Source organism: Strix uralensis, unplaced genomic scaffold (genome assembly GCF_047716275.1).
Source record: "Strix uralensis isolate ZFMK-TIS-50842 unplaced genomic scaffold, bStrUra1 scaffold_551, whole genome shotgun sequence".
NCBI classification, from domain to species: domain Eukaryota; kingdom Metazoa; phylum Chordata; class Aves; order Strigiformes; family Strigidae; genus Strix; species Strix uralensis.
Genome location: NW_027437145.1, coordinates 1,264 through 19,533, shown reverse-complemented (window position 1 = coordinate 19,533; position 18,270 = coordinate 1,264). Strand labels below are relative to the sequence as shown.

The following is an 18,270-nucleotide window of genomic DNA, read 5'->3' as shown; positions in this document are numbered from 1 at the left end:
CTGATGAAGAAGACGGGTGTAGCAGGTGTACTGCTGGTAGCGGCGCTGCTCGAAGGTCTGCGGGGGCCGTATGGATCAGCCGGGGGGGGGGGGGGGTGGCACCTATAGGGGGGTGTCTATAGGGGTCTATAGGTACCCATTGCTGGCCGTAGCTGTCCTGCAGCTCCTGCTCGTGGGTGTCTTCCCAGCGCGGGCGCAGCCCCAGGCAGAGGAGGGGCCACCAACCTTCCTGGGCCATGGCCACGAAGTAGTCGGTGAAGCCGGCGAAGGACTGGATGGCACCTATAGGATGGGAGGGGGAGGGGGGGGGGGCAGGTGGTCAAGTGGCCAAGAGAGCCAGGTGGCCAAGTGGCCAGGGACTCAGGGAGCCAGGTGGCAAGGACCAAGGGACCCAGGGAGCCAGGTGGCCAAGTGGCCAGGGACCAAGGGACCCAGGTGGCCAGGGACCTGTTGACCCAGGTGGCCAGGGACCCGTGGAGCCAGGTGGCCAAGTGGCCAGGGACCAAGGGACCCAGGTGGCCAGGGACCCGTGGAGCCAGGTGGCCAAGTGGCCAGGGACTCAGGGAGCTGGGTGGCCAGGGACCCATGGAGCCAGGGTGGCCAAGGACCAAGGGACCCAGGGAGCCAGCTGGCCAAGTGGCCAGGGATCAAGGGACCCAGGTGGCCAGGGACCTGTTTGATCCAGGTGGCCAGGGACCCGTGGAGCCAGGTGGCCAAGTGGCCAGGGACCAAGGGACCCAGGTGGCCAGGGACCTGTTGATCCAGGTGGCAGGGACCCGTGGAGCCAGGTGGCCAAGTGGCCAGGGACTCAGGGAGCTGGGTGGTCAGGGACCAAGGGACCCAGGTGACCAGGTGGCCAGGGGACCCAAGTGGCCAGGAACCCAGGTGACCAGGTGGCCAGGGACCCAGGGACCCAGGTGAATGGGTGGCCAAGGACCCATGGAGCCAGGTGGCCACAGACCAAGGGACCCAGTCACCAGGTGGCCACGGACCAAGGGACCAGGTCACCAGGTGGCCAGGGACCCATGGAGCCAGGTAGCCATATGGCCAGGGACCAAATTTAGGGCACCCAAGGACCAAGACACCCACATTTTGGGCCACCCATAGACCCAGTTGGCCAGGGACCCAAGTAGCCAGGTAGCCAGGACCCCCCAAACCCAAGACCTCAGGTGGCCAGAGCACCCCAACATGGAGACCACCCAGACCTCCCCACCCACCCGAGGTGGCCCCGGGGCACCCAGGACCCCCCTTTTTTTTGGCACATCCCACTCACCCTCTCCCCCACCCTTGGCTTGACCTCCCCAACATCTGGGCTCCCCCTCCCCAACATCTGGGTCCCCCCCAAACCCCCCGGGGGGGGGGGGGGGGGGACACCCCGATATCTGGGTGGTACCGATCTGGAAGTAGGAATAAGCTGCCAAAGGTTCGTTGACCAATCGGTCGCGTCGAGGGTTGCGGGGTTTCAGGTGCATGATGTCACTCTCCGCCCTCTCATAGGCCAAGGAGACCGAGGGGAACTGTGGGTCCAGGTGTCCGGGTGAGGCACCCCAACATCTGGGGGGGGGAGGACACCCCAAAATCTGGGGTGGGACCCCCAACATCCCAGAGGGATCCTGGTTCTTGGGTGAGGAACCTCAAGGTTCATGGGTTGGTGGATGGATCTTGGGGTTGGGGGGTGTGTGGGGGGGGACACACCAGGATCTGGGGGGGGACACCCTGACATCCAGGTGGGGACCCCGATATCCTGGGGGGGGGGGACACCCCAAAATCCAAGAGGGACCCCGGTGTGTGGGTGAAACACCCACATATTTGGGTGAAGAACCCCAACGTCTCTATGAAGAACCCAAGTTCTTGGGTGAGGAACCTCAATGACCAGTTCATGGACTGGTTGATGGACCCTGGTGATGGGGTGGGGACCCTGACATGTTGGGGGGGACCCCGACATGTGGGGGGGACCCCAACATCCAAGAGGGACCCCGGTGTGTGGGCGAATCACCCAGATATTTGGGTGAAGAACCTCAACGTCTCTACGAAGAAACCCAAGTTCTTGGGTGAGGAACCTCAACGACAGTTCATGGTTGATGGACCCCGAGGACTGGATTTGGGGGACCCCAACATCTGGGGGGGACCCCAACATCTGGGGGGACCCCCCGAAATCCAGGACGACCCTGGTGTCTGGGCGAATCACCCAAATATTTGGGTGAAGAACCTCAACGTCTCTACGAAGAAACCCAAGTTCTTGGGTGAGGAACCTCAATGACCAGTTCAAGGACTGGTTGATGGACCCCAACATCTGGGAGGGGACCCCAAGATCCAAGACGGACCCCAAGATCCAAGAGGGACCCCAGTGTGTGGGCGAATCACCCAGATATTTGGGTGAAGAACCTCAACGTCTCTACGAAGAAACCCAAGTTCTTGGGTGAGGAACCTCCACGACCAGTTCATGGACTGGTTGATGGACCCCAACATCTGGAGGGGACCCCAAGATCCAAGATGGACCCCAAGATCCAAGAGGGACCCCAGTGTGTGGGCGAATCACCCAGATATTTGGGTGAAGAACCTCAACGTCTCTACGAAGAAACCCAAGTTCTTGGGTGAGGAACCTCAACGACCAGTTCATGGACTGGTTGATGGACCCCAACATCTGGGAGGGGACCCCAAGATCCAAGATGGACCCCAAGATCAAGAGGGACCCCAGTGTGTGGGCAAATCACCCAGATATTTGGGTGAAGAACCTCAACGTCTCTACGAAGAAACCCAAGTTCTTGGGTGAGGAACCTCAACGACCAGTTCATGGACTGGTTGATGGACCCCAACATCTGGGAGGGGACCCCCAAGATCCAAGATGGACCCCAAGATCCAAGAGGGACCCCAGTGTGTGGGCGAATCACCCAGATATTTGGGTGAAGAACCTCAACGTCTCTACGAAGAACCCAAGTTCTGGGTGAGGAACCTCAACGACCAGTTCATGGACTGGTTGATGGACCCCAACATCTGGGAGGGGACCCCAAGATCCAAGACGGACCCCAAGATCCAAGAGGGACCCCGGTGTGTGGGCGAATCACCCAGATATTTGGGTGAAGAACCTCAACGTCTCTACGAAGAAACCCAAGTTCTTGGGTGAGGAACCTCAACAACCAGTTCATGGTTGATGGACCCCGAGGACTGGATTTGGGGGGACCCCAACATCTGGGGGGGACCCCAACATCTGGGGGGGACCCCGAAATCCAGGACGGACCCTGGTGTCTGGGTGAATCACCCAAATATTTGGGTGAAGAACCTCAACGTCTCTACGAAGAAACCCAAGTTCTTGGGGTGAGGAACCTCAACGACCAGTTCATGGGACTGGTTGATGGACCCCAACATCTGGGAGGGGACCCCAAGATCCAAGATGGACCCCAAGATCCAAGAGGGACCCCCAGTGTGTGGGCGAATCACCCAGATATTTGGGTGAAGAACCTCAACGTCTCTACGAAGAAACCCAAGTTCTTGGGTGAGGAACCTCAACGACCAGTTCATGGACTGGTTGATGGACCCCAACATCTGGGAGGGGACCCCCAAGATCCAAGATGGACCCCAAGATCCAAGAGGGACCCCAGTGTGTGGGCGAATCACCCAGATATTTGGGTGAAGAACCTCAACGTCTCTACGAAGAACCCAAGTTCTTGGGTGAGGAACCTCAACGACCAGTTCATGGTTGATGGACCCCAAGGACTGGATTTAGGGGGACCCCAACATCTGGGACACCCCCCCACACACATCTGGGCACTCACGATGTCAGTGCAGAGCTCGATGAAGAGGATGGTGATGCAACCCAAGGGCAGGGGGACGCTGGCCGTGATGTAGATGAGGTAGGGGTCAACTCGGGGATGTTCTTGGTCAAGGTGTAGGCGATGGACTTCTTCAGGTTGTCAAAGATCAAGCGGCCTTGGGGGGGGGGGACACACACAACGTCAGGTGGGTGGTGTGTCCCTCGGGTGTCCCCCCACCCCCCCCCCCCGGTGTCCCCAACCCCACCTTGCTCCACGCCGGTGACGATGGAGGCGAAGTTGTCGTCGAGGAGGATCATGTCGGCCGCGTTCTTGGCGGCGTCGGAGCCGGCGATGCCCATGGCCACCCCGATGTCGGCCTTCTTCAGCGCGGGGGAGTCGTTCACCCCGTCCCCTGTCACCGCCACGATGGAGCCCTGGGGACACGGGACCATCATCATCCCCATCGTGGTGGCACCTTGGGGACATCCCTGTCCTCACCATGGTGGCACCTTGGGAACATGGGAACCATCGTCATCCCCATCGTGGTGGCACCTTGGGGACATCCTGTCCCCATCATGATGCCACCTTGGGGACATGGGACCATCATCATCCCCATTGTGGTGGCACCTTGGGGACATCCCTGTCCCCACCATGGTGGCACCTTGGGGACATGGGACCATCGTCATCCCCACCATGGTGGCACCTTGGGGACATCCCTGTCCCCATCATGATGGCACCTTGGGGACACGGGACCATCATCATCCCCATCGTGTGGCACCTTGGGGACATCCCCACCATGGTGGCACCTTGGGGACATCCTTGTCCCCACCATGGTGGCACCTTGGGGACAAGCGACCATCATCATCCCCATCATGGTGGCACCTTGGGGACATCCACATCATGGTGACACCTTGGGGACATGGGACCATGATGGCCCCTTGGGGTCATGTCTGTCCCCACCACGGTGGCACCTTGGGGACATGGGGACAAGGGACCATCATCATCCCCATCCTAGTAGGCACCTTGGGGACATCCCCATCCTCCACCATGATGCACCTTGGGGACCTCATGTGTCCCCATATGATGGGCACCTATATGTCCTCAGTGTCCCCATATCCCACGTCCCCAATGTCCCCAATGCCCCCCACATCCTCCCCAATGTCCCCCCCCAATGTCCCCATGTCCTCAGTGTCCCCCCATGTCCCCGTGCCCCAAATGTCCCCCAGTGTCCCCCCAGTGTCCCCAATGTCCCCCCCGTGTCCCCAATGTCCCCCACCATGTCCCCATGTCCCCAGTGTCCCCCCAATGTCCCCAGTGTCCCGGCATGTCCCCAGTGTCCCCCCAGCATCCCCCAGTGTCCCCCAGTGTCCCCACATCCCCCCAAGTGTCCCCTCAACATCCCCCACCATGTCCCCATGTCCCCAGTGTCCCCCAATGTCCCCCCCAGTGTCCCCAACATCCCCCACCATTGTCCCCATGTCCCCAATGTCCCCCCAGTGTCCCCAATGTCCCCAACATCCCCCCAAGTGTCCCCTCAACGTCCCCCACCGTGTCCCCACGTCCTCAGCGTCCCATATCCCCCAACACCCCCAACATCCCCACGCCCCCCCCCCCCCCCCATCCCCAACGTGTCCCCAACGTGTCCCCAACGTGTCCCCACCAGCCGCTGGCAGCTCTCCACGATGACAAGTTTCTGTTGAGGTGGACGTCCGGGCAAAAACCATCTCGGGGTGGGCCCGGAGAAGCCCCTCCAGAGCCCCGGGTGTCATGGCCGCCAGCTCCGCCCCTGTCACCACCCGCGCCCGCAGCCTGCCTGGGGGAAGGGACCTTCTTGAGATGTTGGGGACACCTCGGAGATGTCACGGGGTGGTCACCTCTGAGGTCCCCTCACCTGGGGTCCACCCGCTCGAGGGGGAGGCGCAGCCGAGCCGCCACCTCCTCGGGGGTTTCGCTGCCCTCCGAGATGATGCCGACGGCGGCCGCGATGGCCTTGGCCGTGATTGGGTGGTCACCGGTCACCATGATCACCTGGGGACAAAGGGGACACCACCGAAGGGTCACCCCATGTGTCACCTCCCACCCCCCCCCCCCCCCGGGTTGTTGAGGTTCTTCTGTCCCCGGGGTCACCCCATGGGGAACATCTCGCTGGGGGCTTGGGGTCCCCCCGTGTCCTTGGTGTCCCCCTCGTCTCTACGTCCCTCTGTGTCCCCAGGTCCATCTTGTGTCCCCCCATGTCCCCCCATGTCCTTGGTGTCCCCCATCCCCATATGTCCCTTCCATGTCCCTGATGTCCCCATCCCCATGTCCCCCCATGTCCTTGTGTCCCCCCATCCCCACGTTCCCCCATGTCCTTCCATGTCCTTGATGTGCCCATGTCCCCATGTCCCCCCATGTCCTTCCATGTCCTTGATTGCCCCATGTCCCCATGTCCCCCCATGTCCCTTCCATGTCCTTGATGTCCCCCCATGTCCCCCCATGTCCTTCTGTGTCCTTGATGTCCCCCATCTCCATGTCCCCACATCCCCCATGTCCCTTCCATGTCCTTGGTGTCCCCCCATCCTCATGTCCTCACCATCCATGTCCCCATGTCCCCCCACATCTTTGATGTCCCCCCATGTCCTTGATGTCTCCCCATGTCCCCCCCCATGTCCCCCCATGTCCTTGGTGTCCCCCCATCCCCATGTCCTCCCCATCCCCATGTCCCCATGTCCCCCCACATCCCCCATGTCCCCCCATGTCCTTGGTGTCCCCCCACGTCCCCCCACGTCCCCCCATGTCCTTGATGTCCCCCATCCCCATGTCCCCATGTCCCCCCACGTCCCCCATGTCCTTCCATGTCCTTGGTGTCCCCATCCCCATGTCCTCCCCATCCCCATGTCCCCATGTCCCCCCATGTCCCCCCCTACCCTGATACCGGCCGTGCGACACTTGAGCACGGCCTGGGGGACGGTGGCCCTGGGGGGTCGATCATGGACACCAGCCCGGCGAAGCAGAGGCCCACGGCCACCTCCGGCAGCTCCTCGGGGTCCGTCCTGCTGCCACCGTCCCCGCTGGCAGCCAGCGGGCGCAGAACCCTTGGGAGGGACAACGGGGGGGGACATGGGGACCCCGTGTGCCACCCTCCTGCATGGGTCCTCTGTCCCACGTGTCCTCGCATCCTTCCGTGTCCCCTCCATGTCCCTCCATGTTCTCATGATGTCCCCATGATGTCCCCCCATCCCCACATCCCCTCCATGTCTCCATGATGTCCCCTTGATGTCCCCATGATGTCCCCCCATCCCCACGTCCCCATCTCCCTCTGATGTCCCTCCATCCCCACGTCCCCTCCATGTCTCCATGATGTCCCCCCCTCCCCATGGTGTCCCCCATCCCCAGGTCTCCCCCATCCCCACCTCCCCATGATGTTCCCATGGTGTCCCCCCATCCCCATCTCCCCTGATGTCCCTCCATCCTCACGTCCCCTCCATGTCTCCATGATGTCCCCCACCTCCCCACGATGACCCCCCATCCCCAGGTCCCCCCCATCTCCATGTCCCCCTGATGTCCCTCCATCCTCACGTCCCCCATCTCCCCCATTTCCTTCCATGTCCCCATCTCCCCTTGATGTCCCCATGGTGTCCCCCCATCCCCAGGTCTCCCCCATCCCCATCTCCCCATGATGTCCCTCCATCCTCACGTCCCCTCCATGTCTCCATGATGTCCCCACCTCCTCACGATGTCCCCCCATCCCCAGGTCCCCCCATCTTCCATGTCTCCCTGATGTCCCTCCATCCTCACGTCCCCCATCTCCCCATTTCCTTCCCATGTCCCCATCTCCCCTTGATGTCCCCATGGTGTCCCCCCATCCCCAGGTCTCCCCCATCCCACATCTCCCCATGATGTCCCTCCATCCTCACGTCCCCTCCATGTCTCCATGATGTCCCCCACCTCCTCACGATGTCCCCCCATCCCCAGGTCCCCCCCATCTCCATGTCTCCCTGATGTCCCTCCATCCTCACGTCCCCCATCTCCCCATTTCCTTCCATGTCCCCATCTCCCCTTGATGTCCCCATGGTGTCCCCCCATCCCCAGGTCTCCCCCATCCCCATCTCCCCATGATGTCCCTCCATCCTCACGTCCCCTCCATGTCTCCATGATGTCCCCCACCTCCCCACGATGTCCCCCCATCCCCAGGTCTCCCCCATCCCCATCTCCCCATGATGTCCCTCCATCCTCACGTCCCCCATCTCCCCATTTCCTTCCATGTCCCATCTCCCCTTGATGTCCCCATGGTGTCCCCCCATCCCCACGTCCCCCCCATCCCCATCTCCCCCTGATGTCCCCCCATCCCCACGTCTCCTCCATCCTCACTTCCCCCCACCTCCCCATGACGTCCCTCCATCCCCACATCCCCCCCCCCCCCCCTCACCCCACTCACCCAGCACCCTCTCCCCACGCCCCCCCAGCTCGGCGTAGGCCCCCTCGAAGGCCTCTCGCCATTGGGTGTCCAGGGCCAACTCCTGTCCCTTCAGCAGCACCGTGCTGCACCGCTCCAGCACCCGCTCGGGGGCACCTTTCAGCACCAGCAGTTGACGTTCTCCCGCCTCGTGGACCGACAGCTGTGGAGGAACCCGGATACTTGGGTCCCCCCCCAAAAGTCTGGGCCCCCCCAAATGCCTGGGTCCCCCCCCCCCAATGCCTGGGTCCCCCCTAGACACTTCTCAGTAGCTTGGGTGCCCTCTAGAGGCCTCGTTCCTCTTGGGTTCTTGAGTCCCTCATGGACATCAAGGTCCTTCCTGGACATTTGGGGCCCCTCCTGGATTTCTGGGTGCCCCCATCCCAGACACCTGGGTCCCCCCCAAATGCCTGGGTGCCCCCCTAGACACTTGGGTGCTTCTCAGTAGCTTGGGTGCCCTCTAGAGGCCTCGTTCCTCTTGGGTGCTTGAGTCCCTCATGGGCATCAAGGTCCTTCCTGGACTCCTGGGGCCCTTCCCTGGACATCTGGGTCCCCCCTGGGCATGTAGGGCTCCCCCCAAAATGTTGGGGTCCCCCCCCTGGGCGCCTGAGGGTGTGTGTCCCCCCCCCAATACCTGGGTTCCCTGAGACACCTGGGTCCCCCTTGGACACTTGGTTCCTTCACGAAGACCAAGGTCCCTCCTGAACATCTTGGTGGCCCCCAAACTCCTGGATCCCCCTCCCCAGATGTTGGGGGGCCCTCCTGGAATATTGGGGTCCCCCTCCGAATATTGGGGTCCCCCCCAGACTCCTGGGTCCCCTGAGACACCTGGATCCCCCTTGCTCCTTCATGAAGACCAAGGTCCCTCCTGAACATCTTGGTGGCCCCCAAACTCCTGGGTCTCCCTCCCCAAGGTGTTGGGGTCCCCTTCCCCGACATTGGGGGGCCCCCCTGGAATATTGGGGTCCCTCCCAAATATTGGGGTCCCCCCCAGACTCCTGGGTCCCCTGAGACACCTGGATCCCCCTTGCTCCTTCATGAAGACCAAGGTCCCTCCTGAACATCTTGGTGGCCCCCAAACTCCTGGGTCTCCCTCCCCAAGGTGTTGGGGTCCCCTTCCCCGACATTGGGGGGCCCCCCTGGAATATTGGGGTCCCTCCCAAATATTGGGGTCCCCCCCAGACTCCTGGGTCCCCTGAGACACCTGGATCCCCCTTGTTCCTTCACAAAGACCAAGGTCCCTCCTGAACATCTTGGTGGCCCCCAAACTCCTGGGTCTCCCTCCCCAAGGTGTTGGGGTCCCCTTCCCCGACATTGGGGGGCCCCCCTGGAATATTGGGGTCCCTCCCAAATATTGGGGTCCCCCCCAGACTCCTGGGTCCCCTGAGACACCTGGATCCCCCTTGTTCCTTCACAAAGACCAAGGTCCCTCCTGAACATCTTGGTGGCCCCCAAACACCTGGGTCCCCCTCCCCAGATGTTGGGGGGCCCCCCCTGGAATATTGGGGTCCCCCCCCTTACCTGGAACTTGTTGGTGGAGTTGAAGGGCAGCTCGGCCACCTTGGGGAACCGTCCCCGCGCCTCCACCACCGGCCCCACCGTCACCTCCGCGAACTTCAGCAGCGCCGTCTCCGAAGCGTCGCCGATGACCTCGCGCTGCCGGGGGGGGGGGGGGGGGGCGGGGCTTAAGTGGGTGAGGGGACCTATAGACCCCCTATGGAGGAGGGTCTGGCCCCTATATGCCTCGCCAAGCCACCTATGGGTGTTCCTCCCAGCCCCATAGAGGCCCTATATAGGTCCCCTATGGGCACCCTGACCCCTATATGCCCCTCCCAGCCCCATAGAGGGCCCCTATGGGCACCCTGACCCCTATAGGCCCCTCCCAGCCCCATAGAGGGCCCCTATGGGCACCCTGACCCCTATATGCCCCTCCCAGCCCCATATCATCCCCCTATGGGCACCCTGACCCCTATATGCCCCTCCCAGCCCCATAGAGGGCCCCTATGGGCACCCTGACCCCTATATGCCCCTCCCAGCCCCATATCATCCCCCTATGGGCACCCTGACCCCTATATGCCCCTCCCAGCCCCATATCATCCCCCTATGGGCACCCTGACCCCTATAGGCCCCTCTCAGCCCCATATCGTGCCCCTGTAGGGGTCCTATATGATGTTTCCAGCCCCATATCGTGCCCCTATGGGCACCCTGACCCTTATATGCCCCTCCCACCCCATATAGGGTCTCTATGCCCCTCCCACCCCCATATAAGGTCCCCATATGCCCCTCCCACCCCCATATAGGGTCCTTATTGCCCCATAGGAGTTCCTGGCCCCTATATACTTTCCCAACCCTATATAAACCCCCTCTATGCCCCTCCCACCTCCATATATGGTCCCTCTATGCCCCTCCCAGCCCCATATATGGTCCCTCTATGCCTCTCCCACCCCCCTATAGGGTCTCTATAGGGCCCATGGCTCCATACGTGCCCCACCTTGGCCACGGGGACGTTGTCTTGGCCCGGTTTGAACTGGGCCCGGTTGCAGAGGGTGACGACGCGGCTCAACATGGTCCACGTCTCCGACGATTGGTCGAAGCTTTGACCTGGGTGGGTGGGTGGGACCGAGGTAGGGTGAGGTCACCTCATTGGTGGAGAGGTGAGGAAGGGGTTGGAGGGGTGTGGCCCGCGGCTAACCGGCTCACCCGATTGGTCCTCGGTGGTGTCGGCCGTGTGGATCTGGTTGTCGAACCAAAGGTGGGCCACGGTCATGCGGTTCTGGGTGAGGGTCCCCGTCTTGTCGGAGCAGATGACCGAGGTGGACCCCAAGGTCTCCACCGCTTCCAGGTTCTTCACCACGCAGTTCTTCCGCGCCAGCCGCTTGGCCGTCAGCGAGAGGCAAACCTGGTGGTGGAGAAGGTCCTCAGCACCCTGAGGAACCCTGGGAGATCCATCAGCACCCGTGGGATCCTCCTGGAGCTCTTGGGGTGGCCTTGGAGCCATCATGACCTCCAGGGAAGAAGTTGATGGCCATGGGTCTGTAGGGACAACGGGAACCCCTGTGGCACCCATGGGATCCCTTGGGGACCTCCTGGAGCTCCCTTGGAGCCATGAGGACCTCCAGGGAAGATGTTGATGGCCATGGACCCGTAGGGACAACGGGAACCCCTGTGGCACCCATGGGTGACCCCCATGGTCCCATGAAGACCCTCAAGTCCCTTGTAGCACCCATGGGCACCTCATGGCTCTTGGGTGACCCCCATGGTCCCATGAAGACCCTCAAGTCCCTTGTAGCACCCACGGGTTGTGTTGCACCCATGGGCACCTCATGGCTGTTGAGTGACCCCCATGGTCCCATGAAGACCCTCAAGTCCCTTGTAGCACCCACGGGTTGTGATGGACCCATGGGCACCTCATGGCTGTTGGGTGACCCCCATGGTCCCATGAAGACCATCAAGTCCCTCGTAGCACCCATGGGTTGTGATGGACCCATGGGCACCTCATGGCTCTTGGGTGACCCCCATGGTCCCATGAAGACCATCAAGTCCCTCATAGCACCCATGGGTTGTGATGGACCCATGGGCACCTCATGGCTCTTGGGTGACCCCCATGGTCCCATGAAGACCACCCAAGTCTCCCACAGCACCCACAGGTTGTGATGGGACCTATATACCTCCACCCCAAGCCCTACCGTGACGGTGGCCAGCAACCCCTCAGGGACATAAGCCACCACGATGGCCATGAAGAAGACCATAGCGCGGAGGAAGGGGTAACCGATGACCATGGCCACCACGAAGAAGGTGGCGCCGAAGAAGATGGCCAGGCCGGCGATGATGTCCACGAAGTGCTCGATCTCGATGGCGATGGGGGTCTTCTCGTTCTCCACCCCCGAGGCCAAGCTGGCGATGCGCCCGATGATGGTCCGGTCCCCCGTGTTGATCACCAAGCCCATGGCCGTCCCTAGAAGACCCAGATATTCAGGGTGGTGTTGGGGGGCACCCAGATGTCCACGATGGGTGGGGGGGGATGACACCCACGCACCTTCTAGACACATGGTGGAGAAGAAGGCGATGTTGCGGGTCTCCAAGGGGGAATCGTGGGTGCACTCGGGTGAGCGCGTCTGCGGCTCTGACTCCCCCGTCAACGATGAGTTGTCCACCTGGAGGAAGCCGGGTATTGGGGTACCACCCGCTTACCCCACCCATGGGATCCCTTGGGGGCCCTCCTGGAGCTCCCTTGGAGCCATGAGGACCTCCAGGGAAGATGTGGATGGCCATGGACCCGTAGGGACAACGGGAACCCCTGTGGCACCCATGGGTTGTGATGGACCCACGGGCACCTCACGGCTCTTGGGTGACCCCCATGGTCCCATGAAGACCCTCAAGTCCCTTGTAGCACCCACGGGTTGTGATGGACCCATGGGCACCTCACGGCTCTTGGGTGACCCCCATGGTCCCATGAAGACCCTCAAGTCCCTTGTAGCACCCACGGGTTGTGATGGACCCACGGGCACCTCATGGCTCTTGGGTGACCCCCATGGTCCCATGAAGACCTTCAAGTCCCTTGTAGCACCCACGGGTTGTGATGGACCCACGGGCACCTCACGGCTCTTGGGTGACCCCCATGGTCCCATGAAGACCTTCAAGTCCCTTGTAGCACCCATGGGTTGTGATGGACCCATGGGCACCTCACGGCTCTTGGGTGACCCCCATGGTCCCATGAAGACCCTCAAGTCCCTTGTAGCACCCACGGGTTGTGATGGACCCATGGGCACCTCACGGCTCTTGGGTGACCCCCATGGTCCCATGAAGACCCTCAAGTCCCTTGTAGCACCCACAGGTTGTGATGGACCCATGGGCACCTCATGGCTCTTGGGTGACTCCCATGGTCCCATGAAGACCCTCAAGTCCCTTGTAGCACCCATGGGTTGTGATGGACCCATGGGCACCTCGTGGGGCCCTGGTGACCCCCATGAGGTCCAGCCCCACCTTGCAACCCTGAGCCGAGATGATGCGGATGTCTGCAGGGACTCGGTCACCTCCTTTGATCTCCACCAGGTCACCCACCACCAACTCGTTGGCGTTGATCTGCAACTTGTCCCCTTCCCGGATCACGGTGGCTTGCTGAGGGTGACAAAAGCACCCATGGGTGGGCGTGGGGGAGGGGCCTGGCTGTTCAGAGTGGGGGAGGGGGACCTGGGTGTCCCCGGTGACCACACCTGAGGGACGAGGTTCTTGAAGCTGGCGATGATGTTGGTGCTCTTGAACTCCTGGTAGTAGCCGAAGCAGCCGGTAACCACGACGACGGCGATGAGGGCGATGGCGAGGTACAGCTGGGGGGGGGGGGAGGGGACAGGGGACAGGATCAGGCCCCCAGGGTTGGGGACACCCAGGTGTCCCCAAGCCCCAAGATCCACCCTAAGCCCCCCCAAGTTTCCACCTCCTGAGGGTCTCTGGCTTCCTGGTGCCCCCCAAGATGGCTTCAGATGTTCTCCAGATGGACCCGGGTGTTGCCTCCCCCCCCCCCCAACATTGACCCACACGTTCCCCCCGAGATGGCTCCAGATGTTCCTCAACCCATAGACCCACACATTTCCCCCCAGATGGCCCCAGATGTTCCCCCCCAAGATGGCCCCAGATGTTCCTCAACCCATAGACCCACACGTTCCCCCCGAGATGGCCCCAGATGTTCCCTCCAAGATGGCCCCAGATGTTCCTCAACCCATAGACCCACACGTTCCCCCTGAGATGGCCCCAGATGTTCCCTCCAAGATGGCCCCAGATGTTCCTCAACCCATAGACCCACACATTCCCCCTGAGATGGCCCCAGATGTTCCCTCCAAGATGTCCCCAGATGTTCCTCAACCCATAGACCCACACGTTCCCCCTGAGATGGCCCCAGATGTTCCCTCCAAGATGTCCCCAGATGTTCCCTCCAAGATGTCCCCAGATGTTCCTCAACCCATAGACCCACACGTTCCCCCTGAGATGGCCCCAGATGTTCCCTCCAAGATGTCCCCAGATGTTCCCTCCAAGATGTCCCCAGATGTTCCTCAACCCATAGACCCACACGTTCCCCCTGAGATGGCCCCAGATGTTCCCCCCGAGATGGCCCCAGATGTTCTCCAGCCCGAGGTGGGCCCAGCGTACGTTGTCGGAGCTGCCGCGGTCCCCCTCCCCCTCCTGCACGCCGTAGGCGATGAGGCAAATGGCCGCCGCCACCCACATCAGGCACTGGAGACCCCCGGCCAGTTGTCGCCCAAATTTGACGCATTCGGGGGTCCCCCGAGGGGGCCGGAGCTCGTTGGGACCATCCCGCAGCAGCCGCTCGGCTGCCACCGCCTCCACCAGGCCCTGCCGGGGTCAAGGGGGTCAAGTGGTGGGGTCATGGGGTCAATGGGGTCAACAGGGTTGATGGGGTCAATGGGGTCAACGGGGTTGATGGGGTCACTGGCATGGGTGGGGTCAACGGGGTTGATGAGGGCAACGGGTTGATGGGGGTCATGGAGTTGATTGGGGTCAATGGGGTCAACGGGGTCAACAGAGTCAATGGGGTCAACAGGGTTGATGGGGTCAATGGGGTCAAGAGGGTTGATGGGGTCAACGGGGTCAACAGGGTTGATGGGGTCAACGGGGTCAATGGGGTCAATGGGGTTGGTGGGGTCAATGGGGTCAACGGGGTCAATGGGGTCAGTGGGGTTGGTGGGGTCAATGGGGTCAACGGGGTTGATGGGGTCAACGGGGTCAATGGGGTCAATGGGGTCAATGGGGTCAATGGGGTTGATGGGGTCAACGGGGTCAATGGGGTTGATGGGGTCAACGGGGTCAATGGGGTTGGTGGGGTCAATGGGGTCAACGGGGTCAATGGGGTCAGTGGGGTTGGTGGGGTCAATGGGGTCAACGGGGTTGATGGGGTCAACGGGGTCAATGGGGTTGATGGGGTCAATGGGGTCAACGGGGTTGACGGGCATCATGGAGTTGATTGAGGTCAATGGGGTCAACGGGGTCAACGAGGTCAATGGGGTCAATGGGGTTGATGGGGTCAACAGGGTTGGTGGGGTCAACGGGGTCAACAGGGTCAATGAGGTCAATGGGGTCAACGGGGTCAACGGGATCCAGGGGGTTGGGGAGGTCAAGGGGGTCGTTGGGGTTGAAGGGTCATTGGGGGGTCAACAGGGTCAAGGGGGTTGCTTGGGGTCAAGGGCATTGGTGGGGTCCCGGGACCAATGGGGTTGTGGGATGGGCCCCGGGGTCAAAGGTCAAGGGTCACCCACCTTGGTGCTACTGGTGCTGTACTTGACCTCCAGGTCGTTCACCTCGAGCTTGTGGTCGTCCTGGGGGGACCCGCCTCAGCCCCTGACCCCTCCCAGTGCCTCCCAGTGCCTCCCAGTATAACCGAGTGCCCTCACTGCCCCTCCCAGTGCCCTCCTGACCTTCCCAGTTGCCCCTCTTGACCCCTGTTGACCTCTCAAGTCTCCCCATTGACCCTCCCAGTCACTCCCAGTTGACGTCCCCGTGCCCACCTTGACCTCCCAGTCCCTCCCAGTTCCCCCCACTGACAGTCCCAGTTGCCTCCATTGACCCCGTTGGCCCCCCAACACCCCCAGTTGACCTCCCAGTGCGCCCCATTGACCCCTAGTCCCTCCCAGTCCCCTTCCCAGTCCCTCAGTTGACCTCCCAGTACCCACCATTGACCCTCAAGTGCCCACCATTGACTCCCAGTCCCTCCCGGTTCCCCCAGTTGACCCTCCCAGTCCCCCCCATTGACCCCCAGTCCCTCCCAGGCCCCCAGTTGACCTCCAGCCCCCCAACTGACCTCCCAGTGCCCCCCATTGACCCTCCCAGTCCCTCCCAGTCCCCCCAGTTGACTTCCTAGCCCCCAGTTGACTTCCCAGTACCCACCATTGACCCTCCCAGTGCCCCCTATTGATGCCAAGTCCCTCCCAGTCCCCCCAGTTGACCTCCAGCCCCCCAACTGACCTCCTAGTCTCCCCATTGACCCTCCCAGTCCCCCCAGTTGACCTCCCAGCCCCCCACTGACCTCCCAGTGCCCCCCATTGACCCTCCCAGTCCCTCCCAGTCCCCCCAGTTGACCTCCCAGTGCACCCCACTGACTCCTAGTCCCTCCCAGTCCCCTTCCCAGTCCCCCCAGTTGACCTCCCAGTACCCCCATCACACTCCCAGTGCCCCCCATTGACCCTCCCAGTCCCTCCCAGTCCCCCCAGTGGACCTCCCAGTCCCCAACTGACCCTCCCAGTCCCTCCCAGTCCCCCCAGTCGACCTCCCAGCCCCCCAACTGACCTCCCAGTCTCCCCATTGACCCTCCCAGTCCCCCCAGTTGACCTCCCAATCCCTCCCAGTCCCCCCGGTTGACCTCCCAGCCCCCCAACTGACCTCCCAGCACCCCCCACTGACCCTCCCAGTCCCTCCCAGTCCCTCCCAGTTCCCCTCATACCACGTCCATCTCCTTCTTCATGTCCTCCAGCTTCTCCTGCTTGCGGCGGCCACGGCCCTTGGGGGCGGGGGGCGGGGCCTTGCCCCGGGGGGGCCCCAGCTCGTAACTCTCCTGGGGGCAAAGGTCAAGGGTCAGCTGGGGGTGGGCCCCTCCCTCCCTCCTCCCTCCCTCCATCTCTCCCTCCCTCTGTCCGTCCTCCTGTCCCTCCCTCCCTCCTCCATCCCCCATCTCTCGTCCCTCCTCCACCTCTTCCTCCCTCGGCCAGCGCTCCTGCCCATCCCTCCCCCATCCCCCATCCCCCCATCCCTCCTCCATCCCTCCCCCATCCCCCCATCCCTCCCCCATCCCCCCATTCCTCCTCCATCCCCCCATCCCTCCCCCACCCCTCCCTCCCTCCTCCAATCCCTCCCTCCCTCCCTCTTCCATCCCACCTCCCTCTCCCCCTCCCTCCATCCCTTCTCCCTCCCTCCCTCCTCCTCTCCATCTCTCCATCCCTCCCCCATCCCTCCATCTCTCTGTCCCTCTCCCCATCCCTCCACCCTCCCTCCCTCTCCCCATCTCTCCATCCCTCCATCCCTCCTCCAATCCCTCCCTCCCACCATCCTTCCTCCACCTCCTCATCCCTCCTCCCTCCCTCTCTCCATCCCTCCACCTCTCTGTCCCTCCTCCATCTCTCCATCCCTCCTCAGATCCCTCCCTCCCTCCCTCTCACCATCCCACCTCCATCTCCCCATCCCTCCATCCCTTCTCCTTCCTTCCATCTCTCCCTCCCTCCATCTCTCCCTCCCTTCCTCCCTCCCTCCCTCCTCCCTCTCTCCATCCCTCCACCTCTCTGTCCCTCCTCCATCTCCCCCTCCCTCCATCCCTTCTCCCTCCCTCCCTCCCTCTCCCCATCTCTCCATCCCTCCATCCTTCCTCCATCCCTCCATCTCTCTGTCCCTCCTCCAACACTCCCTCTCTCCCTCCTCCCTCCCTCCTCTCCATCTCTCCATCCCCCCTCAAATCCCTCCCTCTCACCATCCCACCTCCATCTCCCCATCCCTCCATCCCTTCTCCTTCCCTCCATCTCTCCCTCCCTCCATCTCTCCCTCCCTTCCTCCCTCCCTCCCTCTCCCCATCTCTCCATCCCTCCATCCCTCCTCCAATCCCTCCCTCCCACCATCCTTCCTCCACCTCCCCATCCCTCCTCCCTCCCTCCCTCCATCCCTCCACCTCTCTGTCCCTCCTCCATCCCTCCACCCCTCCATCCTTCCTCCATTCCCTCCTCCCTCTCCCCATCCCTCCACCCCTCCATCCTTCTTCCATCCCTCCATCTCTCTGTCCCTCCTCCAACTCTCCCTCTCTCCCTCCTCCCTCCCTCCTCTCCATCTCTCCATCCCCCCTCAAATCCCTCCCTCCCTCCCTCTCACCATCCCACCTCCATCTCCCCATCCCTCCATCCCTTCCCCTTCCTTCCATCTCTCCCTCCCTCCATCTCTCCCTCCCTTCCTCCCTCCCTCCCTCCTCCTCCTCTCCATCCCTCCACCTCTCTGTCCCTCCTCCATCTCCCCCTCCCTCCATCCCTTCTCCCTCCCTCCCTCCCTCCCTCTCCCCATCTCTCCATCCCTCCATCCTTCCTCCATCCCACCTCCATC

General features: G+C 62.4%; 1 protein-coding gene across 1 annotated transcript; it reads right to left on the bottom strand.

The window, feature by feature from the left end:
- Positions 1-14: 14 nt before the first annotated feature.
- Positions 15-17,993, bottom strand: LOC141939065 (potassium-transporting ATPase alpha chain 1-like; the record flags this gene model as incomplete). The annotated part of the gene is given in 24 exon segments (XM_074858086.1): positions 15-57; positions 137-282; positions 1,394-1,517; positions 3,774-3,853; positions 3,856-3,927; positions 4,018-4,186; positions 5,413-5,454; positions 5,456-5,561; positions 5,644-5,780; positions 6,659-6,708; positions 6,711-6,782; positions 6,785-6,826; positions 8,170-8,350; positions 9,709-9,843; positions 10,679-10,788; positions 10,888-11,086; positions 11,874-12,142; positions 12,224-12,341; positions 13,171-13,305; positions 13,401-13,514; positions 14,332-14,535; positions 15,456-15,515; positions 16,637-16,693; positions 17,970-17,993. Coding segments are annotated over 24 exon segments (2,689 nt in total), but the record flags the coding sequence as incomplete, so codon positions are not given.
- Positions 17,994-18,270: the final 277 nt, after the last annotated feature.